This window comes from Mus pahari, chromosome 5 (genome assembly GCF_900095145.1).
Source record: "Mus pahari chromosome 5, PAHARI_EIJ_v1.1, whole genome shotgun sequence".
In the NCBI taxonomy this organism is placed as follows: Eukaryota; Metazoa; Chordata; class Mammalia; order Rodentia; family Muridae; genus Mus; species Mus pahari.
In genome coordinates, this window is record NC_034594.1 from 60,505,233 (window position 1) to 60,529,351 (window position 24,119).

General features: G+C 42.7%; 1 protein-coding gene across 1 annotated transcript in view; it reads left to right on the forward strand.

Annotated features, from left to right (window-relative positions):
- Rhbdd1 (rhomboid domain containing 1) overlaps nt 1-24,119 on the forward strand; it is a 117,705-nt gene that overhangs the window by 40,975 nt on the left and 52,611 nt on the right. The window contains exons 4-6 of the mRNA XM_021198360.2: nt 12,891-12,979; nt 14,876-14,932; nt 21,807-21,950. Coding sequence (XP_021054019.1) covers nt 12,891-12,979; nt 14,876-14,932; nt 21,807-21,950 — 290 coding nt within the window. The remainder of the gene's footprint in view (nt 1-12,890; nt 12,980-14,875; nt 14,933-21,806; nt 21,951-24,119) is intronic.

Here is a 24,119-nt window from a genome sequence, read left to right on the forward strand (position 1 = left end):
TCCGCAGGCAACAGCCATGCTCATAGCACATACTCAGAGATGCCTTCTAACCTCCGCAGGCAACAGCCATGCTCATAGCACATACTCAGCGATGCAAGTGAAACAGTAAAACAAAAATGCTTAAAAAAGAAAAAAGTAGAAAGAAAACTTCAGTAAATAGTTTTGAAGGCCAAGCTGTAACCCTAGACAGGGAGGAGACTGGTCATCTTAGGACTGTATTTTGGGGGGGCAATGCGGTTTGCTGCTTTAAGACATCTCACACTGTTTTAAAACACTTAGATACCTATTACTCAAACCTCATTTTTTTTTTCTTGTAAAGAAAAAGCCTCACTGAGTTCTCATGATTCAAAGGCTAGAATATCATTTTTCACCACTCTGGTGTGTCCCTGATGTGGTGTAATGGCTGTTTTCAAACTAGGTTCCTTCAGACTTCTGGTTTTATTTGGTGAATTCTTACTCAGAGACCACTCAGTCCTGGCGTTGGTTGGGAGTTCATGGCTCTGTACCTTTCCAGGGAGAGTTGCCCAGGCTACCTAACTTCTGGACTTTGATGAACCAGTTACTCTTACTTAGAAGGTGGTGTAACTAGATACTGAGGGATTTGAACTCTGGGCAGAGGTTTCCTTTCTCCCCTTTCTCTAAAGCAGCATTGTGAGGTGTGATACACCACGGGTAAAAATAACACGGACTTGCTAATGAAAGACAGTGTGCACAGAATCTGCTCTTGCAGCACACACTTTTATAGATGCTGAAATGCTCTTGTCAAACAGTATTTTAAAAACTGTCAGAGGTGTGTGTGTGTGTGTGTGTGTGTGTCTCAAATGAGTTTTAAATAATTCAGCACTATGCAGGCAGCCGAAAATGACTTTATAAACGTGCAGTCCTCTTTTGTATCACATAAACAGGAAGGTACCATGAATTAAAAATGGACTCTGCCTTCCATCCATCAGGTTCCAGTAACCAGTGTGAATGGACTTTTGTTGTTGCTGCTCCTGTTTTCCCATTAAAGAGTTGTGGTACAGTTATCTCAGCAGATACTGCATAGTACAGAGTGCTAGCTAGCTTCCTGACAGCAGGTCTGCCACGACGGTTCTGCTGTGGTGGCAGCCTCTCCTCTGCTTCCCGTGAGCGCTGCAGCTTCAGAAGTACCGACCGAGTAGGCACGGGAGACAGTTGACTTGGAGTGAGCAATAGATTGCTCAGTGCTCACCAACTCTCCCTTAGTGGCTGAACTACACTGGAAAAGAGCTAATCAAAAGTCACTCCTGTGTTCAAGAGCTGAACAGCAGTGGGAAAGCGGCGCTCGCGGGTCACAGGGAGTTCTAGCCACATTTATCATTGGCTCATTAGTCACCCTTCTCTTGCTCTTCCTGTTCCATTTCTTTTTTTAAGGTGTGACAAAGAAAGCCTATTTTTCCTCCTGTGAAAACTCTTCAGTGGAAAGTTGAATACTGCACATCCCTCCTGCCAACGCGTGGCAAAGCACTATGGGTTTCTGGAGGCCAAGCCATTTCTTTCCTCTAGAGCTTCCTGCTCGTGATTGGTGTACGTGTTTTCTGTGGATAAGAATGGGAATGGTCACACTCAGGAGTGACTGGACCTCTCTCTGATCTGCATATCTCTGAGGAGTTAAGTGGCTTTCATAATGGAATATTTCATGTGTGTTTCTAGGGCTTGGGAAGTGACTAAAACCCATAGAGAAATTTGGTAGGTAGGGTGAAGTGGAATGCACTGGTCTTCAAACACGGTGCTGAAAACTTGGAGCATTGGTACAGTTAACTTTAAGGGTTTGCCCTAAGAAACTGACTGTTAAAAACACACCCAAATCTATAAATTCTACCCTGATGTCTCTGAGAGTACACTGCATATGAAAGCCACCAGGCACCTGGAGCACACTGATCATGTACTATTTAGCACACACGTGCAGTGCAGTGACACTCCACATCACTCCAGCTCTTTGTCACATGGACCCCAAGCTACTGCCACCCAGTGGGAGATGCTGGGCTGGTGAATGGGGGGGTGGACGTACCTTCTTTTTGTTTTGATGCAATTGTTTCTAAGGTTAGGCTAAGACCTAACAGTAAAAAGCCAGAAACAGGTGTAGAAAGTAGTGATGGTGATTAAAGACACCCTATCAAAGAGGAGTTGAAGAAGCCCTGCATTGGTTTGTTTGTTTGTTTTTGAAAAGTTTTGCTGAACAATGTAGATCAGCAGCATAGATTATGTTTTTGGAAGTGTTTTCCGGTTCTAAACCTCATGCTATTGTTAGGCTTGAGCTACATGAACAGTTTCGTGACTGATCATCATCACTGGGGTTGCCTTCTTCCTCTGTGCAGACTATGAATCCAAATTCAAGTTTCCCAGGGACCCGGAAATCCAGCCAAGGCTACAAAGGGTATTTCCTTAGCTTCCAGGCATGGATTTACTAGTAAACTTTCACCTTTCAGAGTCCCTGTGCTGAGGGCCACAACCTGTTTTTGCTTCTCACTGCCATGGGTGCTGGGCTCAGCAACTTTCTAAATTTAGTTCCTTATCTGTAAAGTGGGCCAGTAATTGTATTCAGGCTGCAGCTTATTGAGAGGTAACCCAGAAAATGCCGATCCATGTTAGTGTCTGTGTGCTGTCATTTTATGGGTGCTGGTGGAATGCCTGATGGTGAAGCCTAGGCCAGTCAGAGTATACAAAGGTTTTCTGGTAGCATATCAGTTGTGGGATCCTTTGGAAATTATCAGCTATCAACTTTCTGCATGTGGCTGTTAAAGAGCTCTTGACAAGAGACCATACTTAGAAGTGGGGTTCCAAAGTGAGGAGCTGTGCTCTGCCCTCTGGTGCATCCACTGTTCCAGAGGATTCCTTCGCATGCATTTCCCCATTCATGCAGAACTCTCTTACTATACCCCACACATGAGCCTTTGCACTGTGTCTCACCAAATAGTGTACGCTGTGGGATGAACACAGCACCATTAATGTCTTGTTATTGTTTCTGAGAGGTACCACCTCTTTCTAAGTCTCCCAGGAGTCTTAGCCCACATAGGAACTGAACGCAGTGCACTTCAGCAGAATCCTTTCTGAGACTCAGTGGTTCTTTGTTGCCTATGCCATCTTTCTCATCTTGGCCAGGATTCTTTTGGCCACAACTCAAGGAAACCCCATGAACTTGATTAAACAAGAAGATGACTATTGTCTCTGTATAGTTAAACTTGCCAGTGGTGCCCACCAGGGTTCCAGGATTTTCCAATACAATGTGGTTCAGAGGCTCAAACAGACCCCATAGGTCTGGACCTCCACTCTATCATCTACCACTTGGCTCTGCTGTATTGGTCATCTGCTGCTAAGGAACAAGTACTCTCAGACTACTGGACTACAGACACACTTGTCATACCCATTTCTGTTGCTCAGGAGCCTGGGCATGCCTTATCCAGGTGTCTGCTCAGGTTGTCTCACACGGCTGTAGCACATCAACCCTGCTGTCTCACCTGGAGATGTGATTCAGGATGGATTTTCTTCCAGCCCTTGTGGCTGTTAGAAGAATCTGCCTCCTTATGGGTTGTTGGGCTGAGCCTCATTGTCAGTTGGAAGCAACTTTTACTTTTTCATCTCTAGGATGGGTTCCAGTATACCAGCTTCTTCCAAAGAAGTAGGAAGGTGGAAACTGCAGTCTTAGAGAACATAATTATGAAAGTGACGAGTCTTATCTTCCAGTCTCATTCATGGGCAGAGTGAAGGAGTTATAAAGGGATAAGGGCCAGGAACATTCATGCATGGAGTGAAGAGATGCGGACCAGGCATAAGGAGACATGTCAAAGTCAGCCTACCTCACCTTCACTCTCAGAAGAGCCCTCACTATAGTGACAGAGGTGGCCATGAACTCTCACCCTGCATCTTCACAAGACTATCAGTTCAAGCAGATAGAGCACTGGCATTCACTTAACCACAGAAGGACTGACTAGAAGGTAGGAGAGTATCTCTACTAGTAGTAAGAATACTGACAGACCAGGGTGGAGAAACCTATAGAGTGTCGAAGCTGACCACTGATCTCCTCGCTCAATTAACAGTGTACATAAAGCATAGCTATCAGGCTCGCTGGATGTAGGACCTCTGCCTGTGCTCCAGCTACGACAAAGGGAGATAAGGGACTCTGTGTTCCTCATGGCCCTCAAGAGGTGGGGTTGCTTCTTTGATTGACATTGCTCTGATTTGAGCTCACACAGGGGATTATGTGCCCCCACCTGCAGTAGATGGCCAGTGTGGCAGGCAGCATCGCAGAAACACACTCTGCTCTAATGGACATAGCCAATAGTTTCTTCATCCTTGTTTAACATTAACAGATATACCAATAAGGCTATTGAGGAAACATGTGATATTGATGGTATGCTTAGATCTCTGAGTCGTATAATAGGTAGGACATTTCAATTTCCATAGTTAAAAGTTTTATTCATTCTTGATATAACTATAAACAGAATTTACTTTTGCTGAAAATTTAGGCTAAACTTATAGTCCAGTTTGCTTCTCAGGTTTTGGTTGAATATATGCATTTGGAGGTTTCTCAAAGTACCCATGGTCACCATCTTGTCTCACATGACTCTTGTATGGATGAGTAAGCTGCCTTATCAAGTGAGTAAACTGGCTTGTATTGTCCTTGAAATTTATTTTTATTTTATATGGCCCCTTAGTCCTGTCCCCCTCACTCTATGAATGAATGTTCCTTGCCATTAGCCCTTGATAAACCCTTCGATCTGCCCTGCATGTTTGCCTGCGTATTTTATGTGTACCACATGTTTGCAGTGCCCTGAGACCAGAAGAGAACATTGGATGCCTTGAAACTAGAGTTACAGCTGCTTGTAAGCCATTGTATAAGTGCTGTAAACTGAACCTGCTGAACCTCTGTAAAAACAAAAATTCTCTTAACCACAGCGCCATTTCTCTAGCCTCTTATTAGATTCTTCTAAGTCCAAAGAACTTGTAAATCTTTTGAAGTAAGCTCATGTTTCCTTCCAGCCATTTGCCAAGTTATACCTACTCATGTAACAATACAATACATTCAATAAAACCAACTTAGCAGGAAAAGAAACAGATGTCATTTCTATTCAGTAATTTATGAAGTGTAGAATCTTGGCTACTCTTAAAATACTTTCTTAACTGGCCTAATATATCAGTTGATGCCTATCCAGTGGAATTAGAATTTGGGGTTAAGATAACAATCTTTAATACATTGGAATCACCTGGGGGGTGGTAAAAACAACACCAAAAATCACAAACAAAACACCACCAAGGTCCAAGTAACTTTAGAAACCTCCTCATGAGGGTCACACATGCAGCTAGAATTGAAAACCAGCAGATCAAGATGTGGACCTGGGAAGGAATGCTTACCCACACATCATATCATGTGTACTGTGGGATGCAGAAATCATCACCACCGCCCCACTGTTGGATCTGTCTCTGTTGCCCCATCATCTTGAACTCCCATTAATGGATGTCAGCTTCTTCCTGCAGCTGCAGCAAACACAGGTACCGAAGGAGCAGTTGTTGCTCATTCTGAAAATCCCTTCAAAGGGCCGAGCTCATGAGAGCGTCATCTGTTGGCTTCACCACAGTAGCACATGCGGAGAGCAGGCTGTAAACAGTCCTACTCATTTTTTTCATTTTGCATTGACTTTCTGGAGGTGATGAAAAAAAGTCTCAGTCATGTGGACTCCAGAAGTGTTTCTGTCTGTCGTGAGAGCAGATGGGAGAACGTTTCCTCGTGCCAAGCCGAGTTTACACTACCAGAGCACGGTGTGGAAGTGATCATAGCCTCCTTCAGACATTCCCATTCCCATGTGCGATTCAGTTATGGGGGATGTTTCTCTCTCTATCAGTTCAATATGTTGTAGCGTTACCAAGAATTCTAGGAATGTGGGCATAGAAAACTCACATGAGAAATGCTTTGAAAGAAACATTTTTGAGGTCTCATGATTAAAGGTCATGAATTAAAAGAAACATTTAATAAGCATATTCCAGGTGGTAAGCCAGTGTTTTCCATCGGGACAGTGGTTTTGGAAATGTACAGGGCTGTTTTTAGTTGTCATAATGGTTAGTAGGGGAGCCACTGATGTTTGGTGTAATGGGGCCAAAGGTACTATCTTTCTTACAGCTTGTAGGACAGCCACTACAAGAATGGTCTACATGGGTGCATGCATGTGCACGCTCATTCCCCCTACACTTAACGTTCTGTTGAGAGACTTGTACAGGTGAAAAACCTGCTTATAATTATTTGAGCCAAAACCTTAATTATGCTTATTATATAACATAAACAACTTTCTGGGCATAGTTTTACTATATAGTGAGTCAGAGTCTATTGAGGGAAGCCAAGGCAGGAATTTCCACTGGACAGGAACCTGGAGGCAGGAGCTGACACAGAGGCCATGGTGGAGTACTCATTACCGGCTTGCTCAGCCTGCTTTCCTATGGGACCCAGGACAACCAGCCCAGGGATGGCACCACCCACAATGGGTTGAACCCTCTTCCCATCAATCACTAATTTAAAAGATGCCCTATAGGCTTGCCTGAAGCTCAATCTTTTGGGGGCATTTTCAAAACAAAACAAAACAAAACAAAAAACTAGCCAGTATACTACCTCTGAGAGTGCCAACTCTAAACCCTATCATGTCACTTTAAATGACACTTGAGGAAGCACCTCACATCCCTCCATGGAAAGTAAACCCTTTTCTTACACTTACAACTTACGTACGGTTTCTGTGGCTGTCTTATCTTTCTACCCTTCCATGTATCTTTTTATCTGCCCCAGTAGATTATAAGCTTCAGGAGACAGTGACTGTTTTATCTTGTTTATATGATAGTCAGTCGATAAATATTTGAGTAAATGAATAATTTCTTATTGGCCCAGTTTAAGGAATTAATCCTGTCACCTGGCATAGGCAGCTAGGGAGTTTCCAGGCATCGTCCATGATATTGGAAAGGCTTTTCTACCTTTGCAGGGCTTCCATTTTAGGATTTTTTGTTGTTGTTGTTGTTAATGTACTAAACAAGATTTATTATGATGATTTTGTACATGTATGTTGTCTTAGTGTTCTGTTGCTGTGAAGAGACACCATGACCATAGCAACTCTTATAAAGGAAAATATTTAATTGAGGCTAGTTTACAGGTTCAGAAGTTTAGCCCATTATTCTCATGGTAGAAAACATGGCAGCATGCAGGTAGACATGGTGCTAGAGGAGAAGGAGAGTCCACATCTGTACAGGCAAGCAAGGAGAGAGGGAGGGAGGAAGGGAGGGAGGGAGGGAGGGAGGGACAGAGACAGAGACAGACAGAGACAGACAGAGAGAGATAGAGAGAAGCAGAGACAGAGACACTGGGCCTGGTTTAAGCTTCTGAAGCCTCAAAGTCCATCCCCCTGTGACACTTCACTGAGACCAGACCTCCTAATAGTGGCCCTCCCTCGTGACTAGGCATTCAAGCACATGAGTCAACAGAGCATTCCCATTCCCATCCACCATATATATGCTACCATCCTTTCCTCATTTCAGCCTGCTGCTCCTCTTGTCCACCTTCCAAGTAGTCTCCTTTCAGCTCTCCGTAGACCCTTATCTCTATGCGGATCACATTTGATGGGCCCTCAAGTAGAATTCCTTAGTAGTGGTGTGTTGCCAGTCCCACGTCTGCAGTCGGCACTGTGTTGAATAAAACAAAACAGACAGCACGGGACATGTTTCCTGTGTAGCTCCCGCCTTTGAGAACTTCAAAAGGGAGTGACTGTACCTGTGGTGCCAAAAGTAGTAGGGGCACGGTAAAGCTATTCACAGACCAAGTACTTCCCACATTCCATGGCCAAAAATACATGCTGGTTAAGTGGGCAGGGAAGACATCAAGAACAGAAAATAGGCCATTTGGGGACAGTTTATCTTGGAAAGAAACTGTAAAATATTCTCCTGTGTCATTAATATTCAGAACTGTCAGAAACCCTCACTCTCACACTCAGGCACCGCTAACCTGAGACCACTTATTTAGTTCCCCGAGCCCCAGAGCTCCTGATCAGCTTGGTCCAGGATTGGTGTTAATAGCTTTTACAGGAGAAATTATGGCAAGGACAACAGCCCCTTCCCTTATCATGTCCAATACTGTGTCCCCATCAGCTCCCGTTGTTAACGATGTCATCAGCTCTGTTCACACTGTGAGATGGCATCTTTAGTAATAATAAACTTCTCCTGCTTGCTTGAGAACATACTAGCTGTGGAGAGAATTTGCCATTTAACAGGGGAAGACTTCTATAGCTTGTCACAACTTTCAGTCAGAGCTTCAGATTTTGATACATTTTACAGTGGAACTTGAGAACAGGAATGTTTTTACATAATAATTTAGCTCAGCCTTACAAATGTCCTCTCACAGGGCAGCAATTAGCTTATGGTGATTTGCTCCATAGGAAATAACACATTGATATTAATGCTATCTGTATATCATTGACACAACTGAAGTCTGTCATATCTTAATCTTAATTTTGTTCAAAGGTCGCCTTTCCTCCATCATTATTCTTTGTTGTTGTTGTTGTTGTTGTTTTTCAAGACAGGGTTTCTCTGTGTAGTCCTGGCTGTCCTGGAACTCACTCTGTAGACCAGGCTGGCCTGGAACTTAGAAATCCGCCTGCCTCTGCCTCCCGAGTGCTGGGATCAAAGGCGTGCACCACCACTGCCCAACTTCATCATTATTCTAATAAGTCATATGTGATGTTACTGACTTTAACTTTACACCTTTTATTTATTTTTTTTCTTTCATATACCCAAGTAAATATATGTCAACAAATATACAACAGCTGTCCCTTCCAGGAATATGTAAACTGTAAGCAGTTTTGTTTGGTTTTGTTTTGTCACAGCAGTAGAGAAAGTAGCTAACTTTAAACTGATAGTGAGAAGTCGGTACATTGCCATGGCAAGCCTGACCATGTGAGTCTCGGGCCTTTGGAACTTGTTTGAAAGAGGACTGTGGAAGATTTGGGGATTTGGGGCTAGGAAAGCCCTTGGGTACTGAAAGCAGGGATTAGTGGTCCATTCTGTGTGTGCTTGAAATACAGGAATATTGAAGAGGAATGTGTACTGAGGTGGCCCGGCCCAGGAGGTCTCAGAGGGGAACAAGCATGCTGTCTGGGACTGGCTTGATGGCCATTTGCGTGATATTCTGTCAGTGTTCTTCGGTTTTCTGAGTACACAGCGGTGATAGGGGTGTGTGCTCTGTGCCACTCAATATTGCAAGTGTGACACTGGTTTTATTTTATAGAGCCTCACAGACAAGAGACTGCCTGGAGTTTCAGTGTTGGAATCAAAAGACTATGTGAGCTTTCCAAGTGGGACAGAGGGTATTCTGCAGGATTAAATGGCCATGATCTAAGAGGACAAGAATGGGAAGTTTAGAATTGAAAAGGAATGTGTTTGAGTGAGAAGTTGTTTTTTTTTTTTTCTCTTGTTGAATCATTTAGCTTTATTACAGGACAGTGGGGAAGGAGTTGTTGACCAGACCACAAGGTACTCATAGTCAGTTATTATCCTGAACCATGAAACCAGCATTTGATAAGAATTGGGAGTACTGGATATTCGAAGCACACTCTACATCTGTAGGCATATTTATAGGGTAAAGAACATGCAGTCTTGGTGGCTCAGTTTGTCAAATACTCTTTCAAGTATAATTTGTGTGAATTTCTTCACTTGAATTAACTATACAGAATACTGCCAGTTGTATTAGACATTTGAGGGCTGTAGTACATACCTTAATTAGTTTCCCTTTGGAATGGATTATTTCTGACTCCATGAACTGATACACAACAATTGCTTCCCCACGTGTCTTCGTCTTGTAATATGTGAGGGTGTACAAGTAAAAGTTTAATGAAAATTTTCCTACATTATCATATATTCAGAGTTTCTCCCAGCATTAATAGTTGACATGGTATAAGATTTGAACATTGCATGAAGGTTTTCAAAAGTTCTTCATAATCATAATAATTCTTTAACTTGCAGCCTTAATTTTTGCAAAGAATACACCCTGAATAAAACATATGCCACATTCTTCCCGGCAGAACTACTTTCCCCACAAAAAATTTTTACATGTTTTCTCTGAACTGAAATGAAATCAAAGATTTTTCATCATACATTATATTTGTTAAGATTCTGGCCTGTATATATTCTCTGTTATATACTAAGAGATAGGCCAAAAGTAAAGTATTTACACCTCCAATATATTTGAAAGGTTTCTTTTCTCTCCTGCATGCATTCTCTAATGAATTTTAAGGGGAAGGATTGTGATTAGTTAATATTGATTGTCAACTTGACAGGGTCTAGACTCAACCAGGAGACAAGTATGCTTGTGAAGAATTATCTAGGTTAATTAATTAAGACCCACCTTGACTATGTCACTCTTGACTGAATTGTGAGCAGTTGCCTCAAACTCCTACTGCCATGACTGGCTGTTCCCTCAAAGTATGAGCAGAAATAAGCTCTCCCTTCCTTAAGTTGCTTCAGGCAGGAATTTTGTCTCAGCACTGAGACCAAGGGTGAGGACAGTCGGAACACTGTTTTCCCTGAGAGTGGCTAATACAGTGGAAGATTCTCATCTCCCTTCCCAAATCCCAAGGCTCCCTTTCTCCTCCCAAAGGTAAGCTCCCAGCTCAGTCTCTTCCACTCAGGATGCCCATGTCTTCAGTAAAAGGAGATGCACTAGTGAATGGTGACAAGCTGCAAGGAAGAGTCACAGTACCTTAAGACAAGCTGTATGTCTTTCTCTGTGGGAAATTTCTCCCTTTTGAGAGTGGTGTGAGATGCCCAGGTTTGATTAAGATAATGATCTGTTCTTTTGACTTTAAAAATTAACACTTCCTTATAGCATGAATGGAGTAATAACAATAGCTAATTTTCTTGTGGTAGGACCTTTGTGTCACTCCTCATGGTTGCTGGATGCTGCGGTGTGGTCTTCTTTGCTATTTTAATGATATGAGAGTAATTAGATTATAACTTAAACTTCTGAAACCCCATTATAAAGATAAGGAGTTCATTTTACTGTATTATACTCCAAACTGTAAATGAGATTTAAGATTAATTGTCTAATAGGTTGGATTTTAAATTGAAACCCTCTCCCATTTTGTTTTATATCTATATGATTGACCATGAAGCTTGGCTTAAAAGGTTTTCAAAATTACTGATTCTTTAAAAATAAGTCCTTTTCAGTTAAATTAAAATCATTTTCTTTTGAAATCCAAGCCAGCTTCATTTTGTACCTTTAAACTACCACTTTCTCACTTCTAACTAGGTGGAGTTGTGTGTCATCCTTGTTGATGGCTGAATAAATGAACACGAACAGGGATGGGAGCGTCCTAACAAAAAGCTCCATTCTTACTGTCCTTCCCATAACATGGAGAACATATAACCAATCCCATATTTTTATTATCAGGTTTTAAATACCATGACATAGACCCTTGATGAAAATAGCAACCCCCTTAGCCAATGAGTGTAGCTGGGTGTATGTTTCAATGAAGGAGAAGGAGTAGCCCTGGGACAGGCAGTGGAAGGAGGGAGTTCAGACAGAACTTGAACTACAGGTCCCCGGGAGTGTTTGAATGTGGGGAGATGAGTGGTTGGGTCCTGAGGCTGAAGGGAAGAGATGACCAAGGCAAGAACTGGAATGTGTGGAGGTGTTCTGTAAGGAAGCCAGCGGATGTCCGAGGAAAACAGTAACAAGACTTGCTCTCTGGGCATCTGCTACTTGTGGAACTCATTGGAGAGGAAGCACATTAGCTGATTTGTGGGATTCATTGGAGAGGAAGCTCCAGGTGGCACATTAGCTGAGTTTCTTTTGCAAATTCAACGTGTATTTATCTGGTACTCACCTTTATCCAGTGGTGAGCTTTTCTACACGGTGTTGTCAGGAACTCACAGGACATGCATAGCTAGGGTGGGAGGGAGCAGAAAGGCTGCAGTGGGTGTGATGTCTCACAAGATGAAGCTCACCAACCATCTGGAAGTGAGACACGAGGAAAGGCCAGTTTAAGGAGAAAGGGGTATGTGCACGTTTGTGCGTGTTCAGATGGCTCCCGGCAGCTGGAAAACTCAGCCATCTCAGTGGTAAGATGTGAAGTTTAGTAAATCCTTCGTACTTCTTAGACATGGGTGAGAACTGCACGAATAGTCCCCAGCCCACAACCAACCAGGAAGTACACAGGCCTCAGAAGGTACTGCTGCCTTAATAGATGTGTGCATCTGGAAGTGTTTTATAGTATAAGCAACAGCCAGACTAACGTGGTAATTCCACGTAGAGTAGAGCAGAACCAGCCAATGCCCAACCTGTCTTTCCAGCTTGCAGTCTTTTCCTTGTTGCATTTGCAGAAAGATATTTATGAAACCAGATGGGGTGGCCCATGGGGGCATCTGTCCTGAGTTTTGGTGGCTGATTCCTCTACTAGTCAGTCGTGCATAAGCACGAAGCTGTCTGCTGTGCTGGGGACACAGATAGATACTGTCCCTCCCAATGGCTGGGCAGTCCAGACTTGATTCTGAGGAGAGAAAACTGATTTCATTGATATTTTGTGATAAGAGGCCCAGAGAGGAACTGGAAGTCACTTAATGACTTGTCTTGACAGAAGACTTCCCCTGTGGAGATACAGATTTAAGCAAGGGTGTTGCAGTTTACATGTTTGACATTAGTATTCGTCCTGTTTGCTTACTCCTTTTTGTTTCCTTTTAAGGTAGGTGATGCTGTTCTTTGGGCTGAGTTAAATGCTGTGCAGTGTTAGAAGCTTGGTGCACAGCAGAGCATGTAGACTGTGACTAATTGGCACACACCGGGCTAATGACAAGACAGAATATCTCTAATCAGCAACAGAGCAGACACTCACAAAAGCTCTCTCCCCTCCTAGGACTTCCTTTGCTGGGCACCTGGCCGGCATTCTGGTTGGACTGATGTACACGCAGGGACCCCTGAAGAAAATCATGGACACGTGTGCAGGTACAGAGCAAAGCGCCTTTGGGCTGGCAGCAGGTGGAAGCTCATCTTCCCTCTAATGTGCACATAAGCAGCCCCAGGGTTCCTTGCGGTTTATTTTAGAAACGTTCTAACATACTCAGATTTCTCTTCAAACCAAGAGATAACAAGACGGCCGTCATGTAACTCGCATTGCTCCAAGAATGAGAATGGAACACCAAGTTTCTATTCTGTGGTATTCTTAAGGTGCAAATGCTGGTATAGAATTATACCCTCAGCCCTAATGTATTTACAGAAAACCACAGTTTTCCTCAAAGTATTAGTTGACAATAACATATTTGTCTATTAATATTTCTTGAATTAATAGACTGCCTGGTAAGGTTACAGAAAGAAGCCAGGCCTAGACTGGAGTAGAGGGTAAGTAATTTGAAAAGTACTGAATGGCCACCAGGCCCTTGGTGGCAAGGCACTCCATTCACCAGAAGCCAAGTCTTGCCATTAATCTCTTGAGATTTGCTCTATGCTTTTTATTTTTCTTGCCCTTTTTCTTTGTTTTCTCCCCCTCTAAATTGATGTTCAATGAAAATGTTTTATTTAGTAGTGAATGCATTCACACCCTTTAATATAAAATACTAGACTGATTTTTGACTTGTAAGGCAACTATTCTGCAAACACTTGTTTTATAGACCATGTGCATTCTAATACTTCATCTTTTATTCATAGGAAATCTTCTGAGACTATTTTACCTTTTCTTGAACCATAAATAATTTGTTTTCACAGTTTGTGCGGATGAGTGTTGTTCTTGAGAACCATATAATATTCATGGCATTTGGAAGCTTTCAGGGTACTGCTCCACAGCCTTTATTGGCAGGTTGTGTTCACTTTGGGGTGGTCTTTACAGGCTGGGCTGCATCTACACAGATTCCCATTTCCACACTTGCCTGTTACTGTAGCCTGTGTGTGTGAGCTCGAGGAGGCAGTGGGAGCCGCCTTTGCTAACAGTGCCCCCTCTATCCTGTTCTCTGCACAGTTTGACAGTGCCTCCAACGTAATGAATACTGATAAAGGGGGAAGTGCATTGTCTTGATCCACTTTCCTGCATTTTTACATTTAGTGGTTCTTGAAACTTTCTGTGGACAAACTACAAAGTTTAGACACATGGTTACTTTAATTTTCAAAAAGGATTTTTTTCCCAAAATTATAACACTTAACTTATTATTATTATTATTATTATTATTATTATTATTATTACTGAGTGAGGATAATTGCTGTTTTCTTCGGAGACGTTTTTACATCAAACTTTTTTTAAGTGACACAGAAGAAAATTAAGTTTGAAAAACAGCCTGCAAATTGTTTTCTGGCGAAAGCAGAGAAAGGATATATAGTGAGCCTAGAATTAAAGTAACCCCCGAACTTATAGAAAATGACCAAGAATGTGGAGCCTGCGGTTTTATGCTTCTGAAAAGAAGTGGGTCATCCTGGCAGTATGCCTCCAGGCCTCTCTGTCTGGTTTACCTATGTCAGAGAAAGTCCCTTAGGGAGGGTAGGCATGTGGTTCTCTTAGTACCCTTGTTGGGAGAAGGCTTTTTCCCAACTCAGCATCTCTGGTTTTACCACAGCATCTCTGGTTTTTACAGTGGCTTCAGAGCCCAAGCCTGATGCTCTGCAAAGCTGAAGGCACCTAGGACCTTTAAGGAACCCTGTGTATGTGAATTAGGGTTTTAACACCCTACTCCCCACCCTACCCCCACACTGTTTCCAAAAGGGTTGGCTCTAAACAAATGAAGTTTGTTTTACCAGTTGTTTAAAAATCATTTGAAGTGACCCTGGGCTCTCTCATGAAGAACTACATGACTGTTGGAAGATTAGTTGTTAAAACTTGATGACCTCTATTTAAATGTTGGTTTCTTTCATGTTTAGGCATTTTTATCTCCCATGCTGGGCCTTCAGGACAGCAGTACCACTTTAATAATGCAGGTAAGTTCGTGTCATTTAGTACATTTTCACTGGTTTTAAAAACTACACATTTAAGAACATGAAGCTGCTTTAAGACAGTATTTGTTTTAGATGTGGAATAGCTCACATGGCACACAACTAACTGTACCTCGATTCTTCCTGGAAGCAGAATGGGGTGTTCATGAACCAGGGTGCGTCAGATGGATTGTTAAGGAAGATTAGGGAAGACAGTAACTCTGGCATGGTCCAGTTGTCTGATTGGTATAAGGCCTCTTGTGTACACTAAGGTACTTATTACCCCCAAGTCACCCAAGAGTCCCACTGGTAGAGTGTGAGGATTTGTCACAGGGATACAGTTCCCTAAATATCCCATCTCCATATTCAGGAAGGCTCTGGCTTGTCCTGATATGCTAAGATGGGCTTTAATAGCATTCAACTTAAAGAGTAGAATATATTTTTCAGGATTTCTCTACAAAACAAAATGGAAAGGACTTCCTGTCCATATCTAAGTCTTGTTTCCAGCTATAACCTGTCTATTCCAACCTGGGAAAATACCTCAGCTTTAAAGAAAAAGTTTATTTAGCTGACAGCTTTGAATTCAAGAACATGGTCCTGGCTTCAACCCAGTTCTGTGATGTTCTTCTTCGACAGAAGAGTCCTGGGGCAGTACATGGCATCTCATTGGCCAGAGACAGGAACAAATGTGATTGTGTGTGTATGTGTTTTGTAAGTCCAGTAGGATTGGATGGTGAGCTACACACTCTGCAGAGGTCCTGTCTCCACACAGCTCAGTCAGATTAACCATCTAGCCTCTTCATATCAATTAATTCTATAACAGAAGCCTCAGCTCCTGCATGAAAGGAGAGCAAGGGTATTTTGGATGGTTGGGTGGGTGGTTCAGTAACAGGTGCTGGGTGTCCTAATGCAATAGACTGAATGTGTCTCCCTTTAGGTGCTTATGTTGAAATCCTAGCCCCTACCCTGAAGTATTTAGAAGTGGGTTCTTTGGTATGAAATCAAATCACCACAAGGCAACGCCCCTGTTCTTTGCCCACATTAGAAGGACTTTAGAGAAATCCCTTGATGCTTGCTCTTTGAGTATATAGTTGGGAGCAATCAGTGGCCTGGAAGAGAATTCTCAGCAAAACTGAAGCTGACATCTTAACTTGGATGACTCCAGCATGTTGTAACCAGACTTGTGGCTACTTTATTGAGTTCTTTTATCTTTACCACCCTTCTTTACCCCATTCCTTCCTTCCACCCCAACGCTAGGTAGTAGAGAAAGAAGGTTAGAGGGAAAGGGGGCACCAGCCTCATCAGGCTACTTGCTGCTGCCGAGGAGAGTCGAGTCGGGATATCCAGCGTCGTCTTCTCTTCTCTTTGGTCAGACCGCTGGACAAACTGCTACAGCAGCAGCCAGCAATAGCAGGGGGAGCAGCAGTCAAGCCTCTCAGGGCTCTGGCATTTTTAATCCCCTCTGAAGAATTCAGAATCCCCTAGAATTTCAAATGGAAACTATCTTCAGCTAACAAAATCACACCCCTGCCAGAGCATGAGAAAAATCATAGTTAGCTACAAAAACAGCCCCATACCCGACACTTGGGATCAAAACACAAACATAATCACGTAAGATTTCTGGGGTTTTAAAGGAATCAAAATTCTCACCACAACATGTGTTCACATTGTACACTGTATAGTCACACCAGTTAACAATGGCCATAGATTAGATTTGAGGCTGGAAGCCTTTTGTAGGAAGTACCAAATAGCTAATATTTTAGACTTTATTGCCCATTTGGCTCTCTTCTAACTAGCCACCCTTTTCTTATATCATTAGAGTAGGCATTGTCTTATGAAAGTAAACCATGTGTTGGATTCAGACAGTGGGTTATAGTTTTGTTTTGTTTTGATTCCTGGCTGACTTAGGTTCCTGTAGCAGGTACAAAGAATTGTTGTTGATCCATATCTGATGGTTGATCTTGACTGTCAGTTGGACTCAAATGAGATCTGCCTAAAAGATCAGTAAAGGACATATCTAGGCATGTCTGTGAGGTCATTTCCATACTCATAACTGAAGGGGCACAATCTTCTTTGAATGTGGGTGATAACATTCAGTAGGCTAAAGACCCCTTGAAATAAAAGAAGAAAAATAATGAAGCCCACCAGGATAGACTTTCTCCCTCCTCATCCCTCCCTCTCTCTTTCCCCTTCACCTCTGTGCATCTTGGCCTTATGAAGTGAGCATTTCAGCTCCTCTGTTCCTTCTTCATAACAATGGCTCTGCCTTCCCACAGGTCCACAGCAATAGGGACAGGCAGACACACACTGAAACCATGAGTCACAATAACACCTCCGACCTTTTAAGATGCTCTCCTCTTGGGTATTTGCCACGGTGATGAAAAAGCTAACACTTTGTCTATATAGTATATACATATATGCACATACATACATACATATTGCTTTGGGTTTCTTTTCCCATACAATGTTAAGTCACAGACTGTTTTATTCAGTGGTACCCTGCGAAAGTCACATGCAGAGAGTGCTGTTATAGACCCTATAAGAGACAGAAAAAAAAAAAACATCCTAGCAGTCCTTCTCTTAGAGTATATAGTGGAGGGGTAAGTATATAGGCGTGGATATATAGGATGGGTATATAGATATGGATATTTATAGGTGGGTATATACAGTTGGGTGTATTTGAGGAGATGAAACAAAACAGTTCATAAAACTAATGAGATGGTGTGATGTAGGTGGACAGCTAAGAATGCTAGCGTCTGTTGAATTGTCACCTATCCCTTCTGCTCAGGTTGCACTTCCCGCTCTCCCGGAAGACTTGTGCACTCAGGGAGTCTGCTCTGCTCTGCTCTTCTCAATGCACCATGCAGCCTTGAAAGTGTCCTTACTTCATTCCCTAAACCTTCACAGTCCAGCAGGACCTGTTATATAGCAGCCAAGGCTCATTTTCACCACATTTTCCCCACTCTGCTACTAGATTTCCACAGAGGGCTCACCCATTCCCTTCTATGCCTTCTAAACAGAGGTCCAGACAGTAGTATTGGCATGCAGGCAGGCGCCAGTGCCCTGGGAAGGAGGGAGAGTTGCTGTCCATGAGGCTGCACAGAGGGAGTGGAGTGCTGGGTCTTGACAGGAGACTCGAAGTTAAGGAAAGTCACAGAGAGAACTTCCCCTGGAGAGGAAGTGAATCAGAAATGGCCTGTTGGAGATTGTCCAGAGTGTGCTGGGAAGGTCCTGAAGTATTAAATCCATAGAGTGGCAGTCTTAGAAGTAATTGGGCTCCATATTCCCCATAGTCCTCAAGCCTTGGCTCATAACTGTCAATTCTGGCTTACATCATATATGAGTCACCTGAATAGCCTGAAATTCACCCAGATACTGAGGTCAGAAGGGAAAGACTGGGATCAACCGCCCCTCCCCATACACACAGACACACAAACATCACACACAGACACACACACATACACATGCACAATGCACATGCACATGTGCAACCCCCACCACCACCACCAACAACAACAAATACTCAGGTGATAAGATTAGGAGTAAAAGCTGTGGCCTTAATGACTGGGGCTTTACACATGAAAGCGATAAACAAGGGTTCTGTCTCTGCCTCAAGATGATGCTTTTTGTCTGAGGCTTCTACCTCTGCTTGGTCTGGATAGAGTGCTGGTTATCAGGCGAGCTGATAGGACATGGTTGATCAGCCATTATGGACAGAGATGACAACTGTAGTCCCTGGAAGAGCGCGTTGTCTTTCCTTTGTCGATACCAGTTTGCCGTGAGTAATAGAGAAGAGAAGTGTTTCCTGGCCTATGTAGCCAGGAGGAGCAGAGCTGGCCAGGAACCCACCTACCATTGCGGTGCCTCTGGTTGACTTCAACTCTCCAGGAGGCTGAAGACAAAGAAGTTAACAGCTTGATGTTACTAGAGGAAAGGGAGTTTCTCTTCTGGTTCACTTTAGTAAGTCTCCCCCAAAAATAACAGTAGAGTCTGGGGAGAAAGCTCTGTCAGTAAAGTTCTTACTGCACAAGCATAAGGGCCTGAGTTTGATTCCCAGAACCCAACTTTAAAAAGTAATAACAGAGGCAATCAGTGGTGGTGCTTGCCTTTAACTCCAGCATTTGGGAAGCAGAGGCAGGCAGATTTCTGAGTTCAAGGCCAGCCTGGTCTATAGATGGACTTCCAAGATAGCCAGGGCTGTTACACAGAGGAACCTTGTCTCAAAAAACAAAAAAACAAAACACACACACACACACACACACACACACACACACACACAGAGTTGATTATGCACTGTATGCACACACACCAGCAGCCCTTTTCTGGGTGAAGGGGCTAGCACTACCAACCACAGGTGTGTGCACAACAGACATGGCTTGCTGTGGACTTCCTGGTCCAGACGTCTTGCCTGACAGCTGGAAGACAGCTCAGGAAGGCTGGGTAATTTGGTCACATCATTTATACAGGTAGCTCAGGGCAAGGCTGAGACAGGATGCAAGTCTGTGATTCATTGCCCTGCTTTTCTGTTTTGTGGGGAGGTGATGTCTGCACTTTGACAACTGAACTTTAGGAAATAAATTAATTCTGTTTCTCTCTCTCTCCCTCCCTCCCTCCCTTCCTCCCTCAATCCTTCCCTCCCTCTTTTCCCTCCTCTCCCTCCCTCCTTGCCACATTTACGTACATTTTTGAAGATGGAGAAGAAAACCTCTCCAATGCCCCTTTCTCCCTTCCTCTGTCAGAGACATTGGCACAGACTGGAGAATTCAAGGCAGAAATCCAAGCTCCTTTTTAACCTTCCTTTTTGATATCCTGCGAGATTAACATATTTATATTCTTTCCAGTGGAGTGATTGGATTTCTTCAAAGAGAGCACTACAGAGGGCCCAGGTGGCCAGGCTAATGGTCATCTAAGCAACTTTGATGGGAGCAAATGTATCTCTTGCAAGTAGTGATTTATTCTTAGCATGACCACCTTCATCTGAGAAACTCCTTAGAGGTCAAAGAATGTTTTTAAAGCTGTTACCAATCTTTCTAATCTGTGTCGTTTTCCTTGATCTCTTTGGTATGAAATCCTGGAATGTGTACAAGGACCAGATGGAACAGTTAACAGAGGAATGATAACCAGAAAAGTTCTTTGGGTTTTTGTTTTGTTTTGTTTTTTATTACAGAGCCAAAGTATATAACTTAAAAAGTATTCATCACAAGACATAATTTAAACTTATTTATCCTTAGCACTGGTTGTTAGATTCCTCTGTCCTTGATTATTATAAAGACTTTAATCTGATTGGGCTATTAGAAGAACAGTGGTTGAAACATGTTGTTTCTCAGGTACCCATTATCATATTAAATATGGCATTTTGGGTCTTTTTGGTGGTTTTTGATTGACAGCACAGAACCGTTAACACACCTTCCCACTTAAAACACTGAGGTTTTCTTTCTTTTGTGTCCCAGCTTTTGTCTTTCAAGTATCAAGTTAAGATTTTATAATGTTCATATGGTCAGAGCTGTCAATTTCATTTCATTAAAGCATTGCTGGGCTGTAGGAATCTGCAGGCACGTGTAGAATCTGAATGCAGGAGTGCTGAAGAGCTTCCGGTCATCTGAGTTTTGCCAGTTATGAAAAAACTTCCCTTTTAGTCCTGGACGTAGAGGCCAGGGAGATAGGGGAAATGAAGGCCAGGCTCAACTAAAACGTAGTACATATAAAAATGCTATAAGGAAGCCTTTGTATCATAATTAAAAACTAAATTAAATTTTTGTCAGAAAGTCATATATAATCAATGAATTTTTATAATAATAAACTCAAAAGTAAATTTTAAAATAGCTTGTTCCAAATTTCTGAATGTGAAATTTCACTCAACCAAGTTCTGTGCTTTTCTATAGTTTTATTAAACTTAGAATGGTCATGCATGTTCTACATAGGGTGCCATGGAGATACGTGGTACTGTAGCTTAAGGATTTTCATCAACAACCAAGTATGTTAATTAAGACTGGAAACATCCCCCTCAAAGGCTATGATAATGACAGGTTTGAGGGGAGCAAGGAACAGAAGATAGCGTCTCCCATTATGCCAGACTGTTCTCTATAAACAAAATCTCTTCAAACTAATTCTGTAACCATTGACAATGAAAAGAAGACACAAGGTACTAGACTCAAACTGACACAAATGGTATGGAATTATTTCTGCAAAAGCATTCTGAGTTTCTCTGCTGTCTTTTATTAATTGCTGTCTGTTTAGTATGTAAAGCATTATTTAATGACCATGTTAGCTCTTCTTCTGCTGAGTAACCAATTTTTTTTGAAAGTGATATTAATTGGAAGTATTGTGTCTGCTAGTTACAGTCAGAGCGATTGGCTCATCTGTCTCAGTCTTGTTATTAGTTGTTAAAATAGAGTACTCAGCGTGGGTACTCTGGTATATGTACGAAGCAATGGTTGTCTCCTTTTGGATGGAGCCACAAAACAGAAAAGCGTTCTCAGTTGCTTTCCAGCACTGTCCCCACTCAAGTCAGGACTTCATAGGAAATACTCCAGCAGTCAACAGCTCTACGGTGATAAACATCCTCCATCAAGCCCATTCTAGTCTCTTCTCCAACACTTCTACCTGCCTTCTAAGTTATTTTTTTCTTTTCATCATTAGCATGTATGGTCTTATTTATGTCCAGGCTTGTGTTGGACCATAATAGTCTGTGAAGGGATCATAATTGCCCACTCTTGTGGGAGAGTTCTCTATGTGCCATCTTCTCTAGATTAGAAGATGCTTATTACACTCAAAATAGTGACATGAATTATGGGCCTGTCTTTGCATTACCAAAGCCAGAATTCTGAAGCAAAAGACAAGTCCATTACTAGGGTCTATAACCTTTTGACTATGCCCACAGGCCCCTCCGGATATCAGAATCACTATGCAGATGGCAGACCAATGACCTATGAAGCTACTTACAGGAACTATGATGTCTACACAGCGGGCCTGAGCGAGGAGGAGCAGCTGGAACGAGCATTGAGAGCCAGCATCTGGGACCGAGGTAGGAGCCTTGTACCCTCTAGTTATTTTAAAACCAGCCTCGTGGCAAGGAGGTCTGAAGAAGGGCTATTTGTGGCAAATTAAGCCTTGAATACTTTATAAAAAAGGGTATATAGGTGAAAACTCTGCAGATTGTGATCTCAAAGAAGGGGATGTGATGCTCTCGGCCCACAGCCTAAGCTCCCAAGGTGCCAGACTGAATGTACTGTTAACTGTTCTTTTTATAGGCCCACTGTGCTTTGTGCCTTAACATTAAAGTCAGGAAACTTTAAAAAACAAAACCAACAAACTTCAGTACATGAGAAAAGTTAATTTTGGAATTCATAACTGTAAAGTAGGCATTGTATCACCTTTAATTAAAGTCTTGGCCACATAGATTTCTCTTGGACTCAAATGGACTCAGCTTCGAATGCTACTGAATCAGTTCCTCCAGGGAAAAAGCCTATGGTTTTGTAGTCTTAACACACTTTCTGGAAGATTCTTTTACAAATTATTATCTAAGAATCAGTATTCTTATTTTGCTTTCTCTGCTCTGGCTTTGGCGTATGAAGTTGGACATATATATTTTAATTATTGTCCTGGTATAAGTTACTAAGAAGCAGCATTTATACAGATATTATTATACATCATGTAAGTATACTTCACTGCCTAGGTACAGAGTGAACATAAGGTAGAAGACGGGATTTGTCCTGGAAAACATCCCTGTCTCTGATTGTGTATCGACTTAGTTGATATCACCTTCTGCAGGAGTCATTGTTAAATAGATCTGCCTCAAAAGTTTCACAATATCTTATAAAGCGTTCTATGCTGCATACTGCTCAGCACAAGTATTCATAATTTCAGGTATCCGGGAGTGGCTCAGTGGGTATGAGAGGAATGGGGAATGTCCTTAAGCCTTCACAGACACAGAAACAGTGGGACTTCAGAATTTTTAGAGATGTCAAAGACATTCCAGAGAGCTGTACTGAGTGTTGTTGTGAACAAAGAAGTAAGCACTATGTCCAAGCCAGCCCTCACCTTTGAACTGAGCGTCAAGAGGAGGGAAGAATACTGAGAAGCTGGGCAGAAGCCCTGCAGTTAGATAGCCCAGGTGGAATGGTACTGTGGTGGTTTATCTCAGTGGTTAGCCCGAGTAGATTTTAAATCTTCATGATGCCTTCATGTCTATGAAGCTTTAAACCTCCCATGGACTAGGATCCTGAACTGAATGAACAGGAAGCAGGCTGAACGACAGTGTTCATGTCTCTCTCTCTCTCCTGACCTTGAACACAGTGTGCCCAGCCACCTCACCTGCCTGTTAGCCTTTCCCTGCCAGGGGCTGTATCGCCCGCCTCAACTGTAAGTTAGGATAAGCACATCCTCCCTCCAGTTGTCAGGTGTCTGATCACAGCCCTGAGAACAGAACTGACACCAGTGCAGGTGGCAGTAGGGTTGCATGGGGTAGGGGGGTGACCTGAGTTTTGTGACTCTGGCTGCAGTCTTCTGCAAACTGAGAACTGACTGGGTATCTGATGGCATTTTGTGATGAGAACACACAGAGTGTAATAGTGTAGCCCTTGGATTTAAGGAGGGCGGGCCTACTGGCAGCAGTCTGCAGAGATGGAGACAAGAGCGAGCAGACAGTGGAGCTGAAATAGTGTGTTATAATTGACTGGAGTGATGAGTACTGGAGTGTGAGCTGTAATGTATAGGTAATCTGTTGGTGTATACCAAGTCACTGTGAAACTGGGGATGCTAGGTAATGGACATTCTTGCTTATCGGAGCATGGGGCAGCAGGGCCAGGATACCTGACTTTTGGCTGGCAAGCTGCAGTGGTCAGTTTGGAGCATTCCACAATGGCCTTGCAAACCCACCTGTTCTCACTCAACAGGTTGGCCCAGGCTGGTTACAAGGCTTCCAAAGACAGAGTGTAGAAACCAGGAAGACAGGTGGCATACTGTCAGTCTCATGGTCTTGTGTTACCAAAGCACATTACAGGGGCAGTCAAGTCAACAGAAAGGAGAAATGGATACTCTATCTCAGAATGGCAAAGAGGGACTCAGCCACTATTTTTTTTTCTGATTTCTTAGATTTTTTCTTCTTATTATTATTTTCTTTATTTACATTTCAAATGCTATCCCAAAAGTTCCCTATACCCCCCTGCCCCTGCTCCCCTACCCACCCACTCCC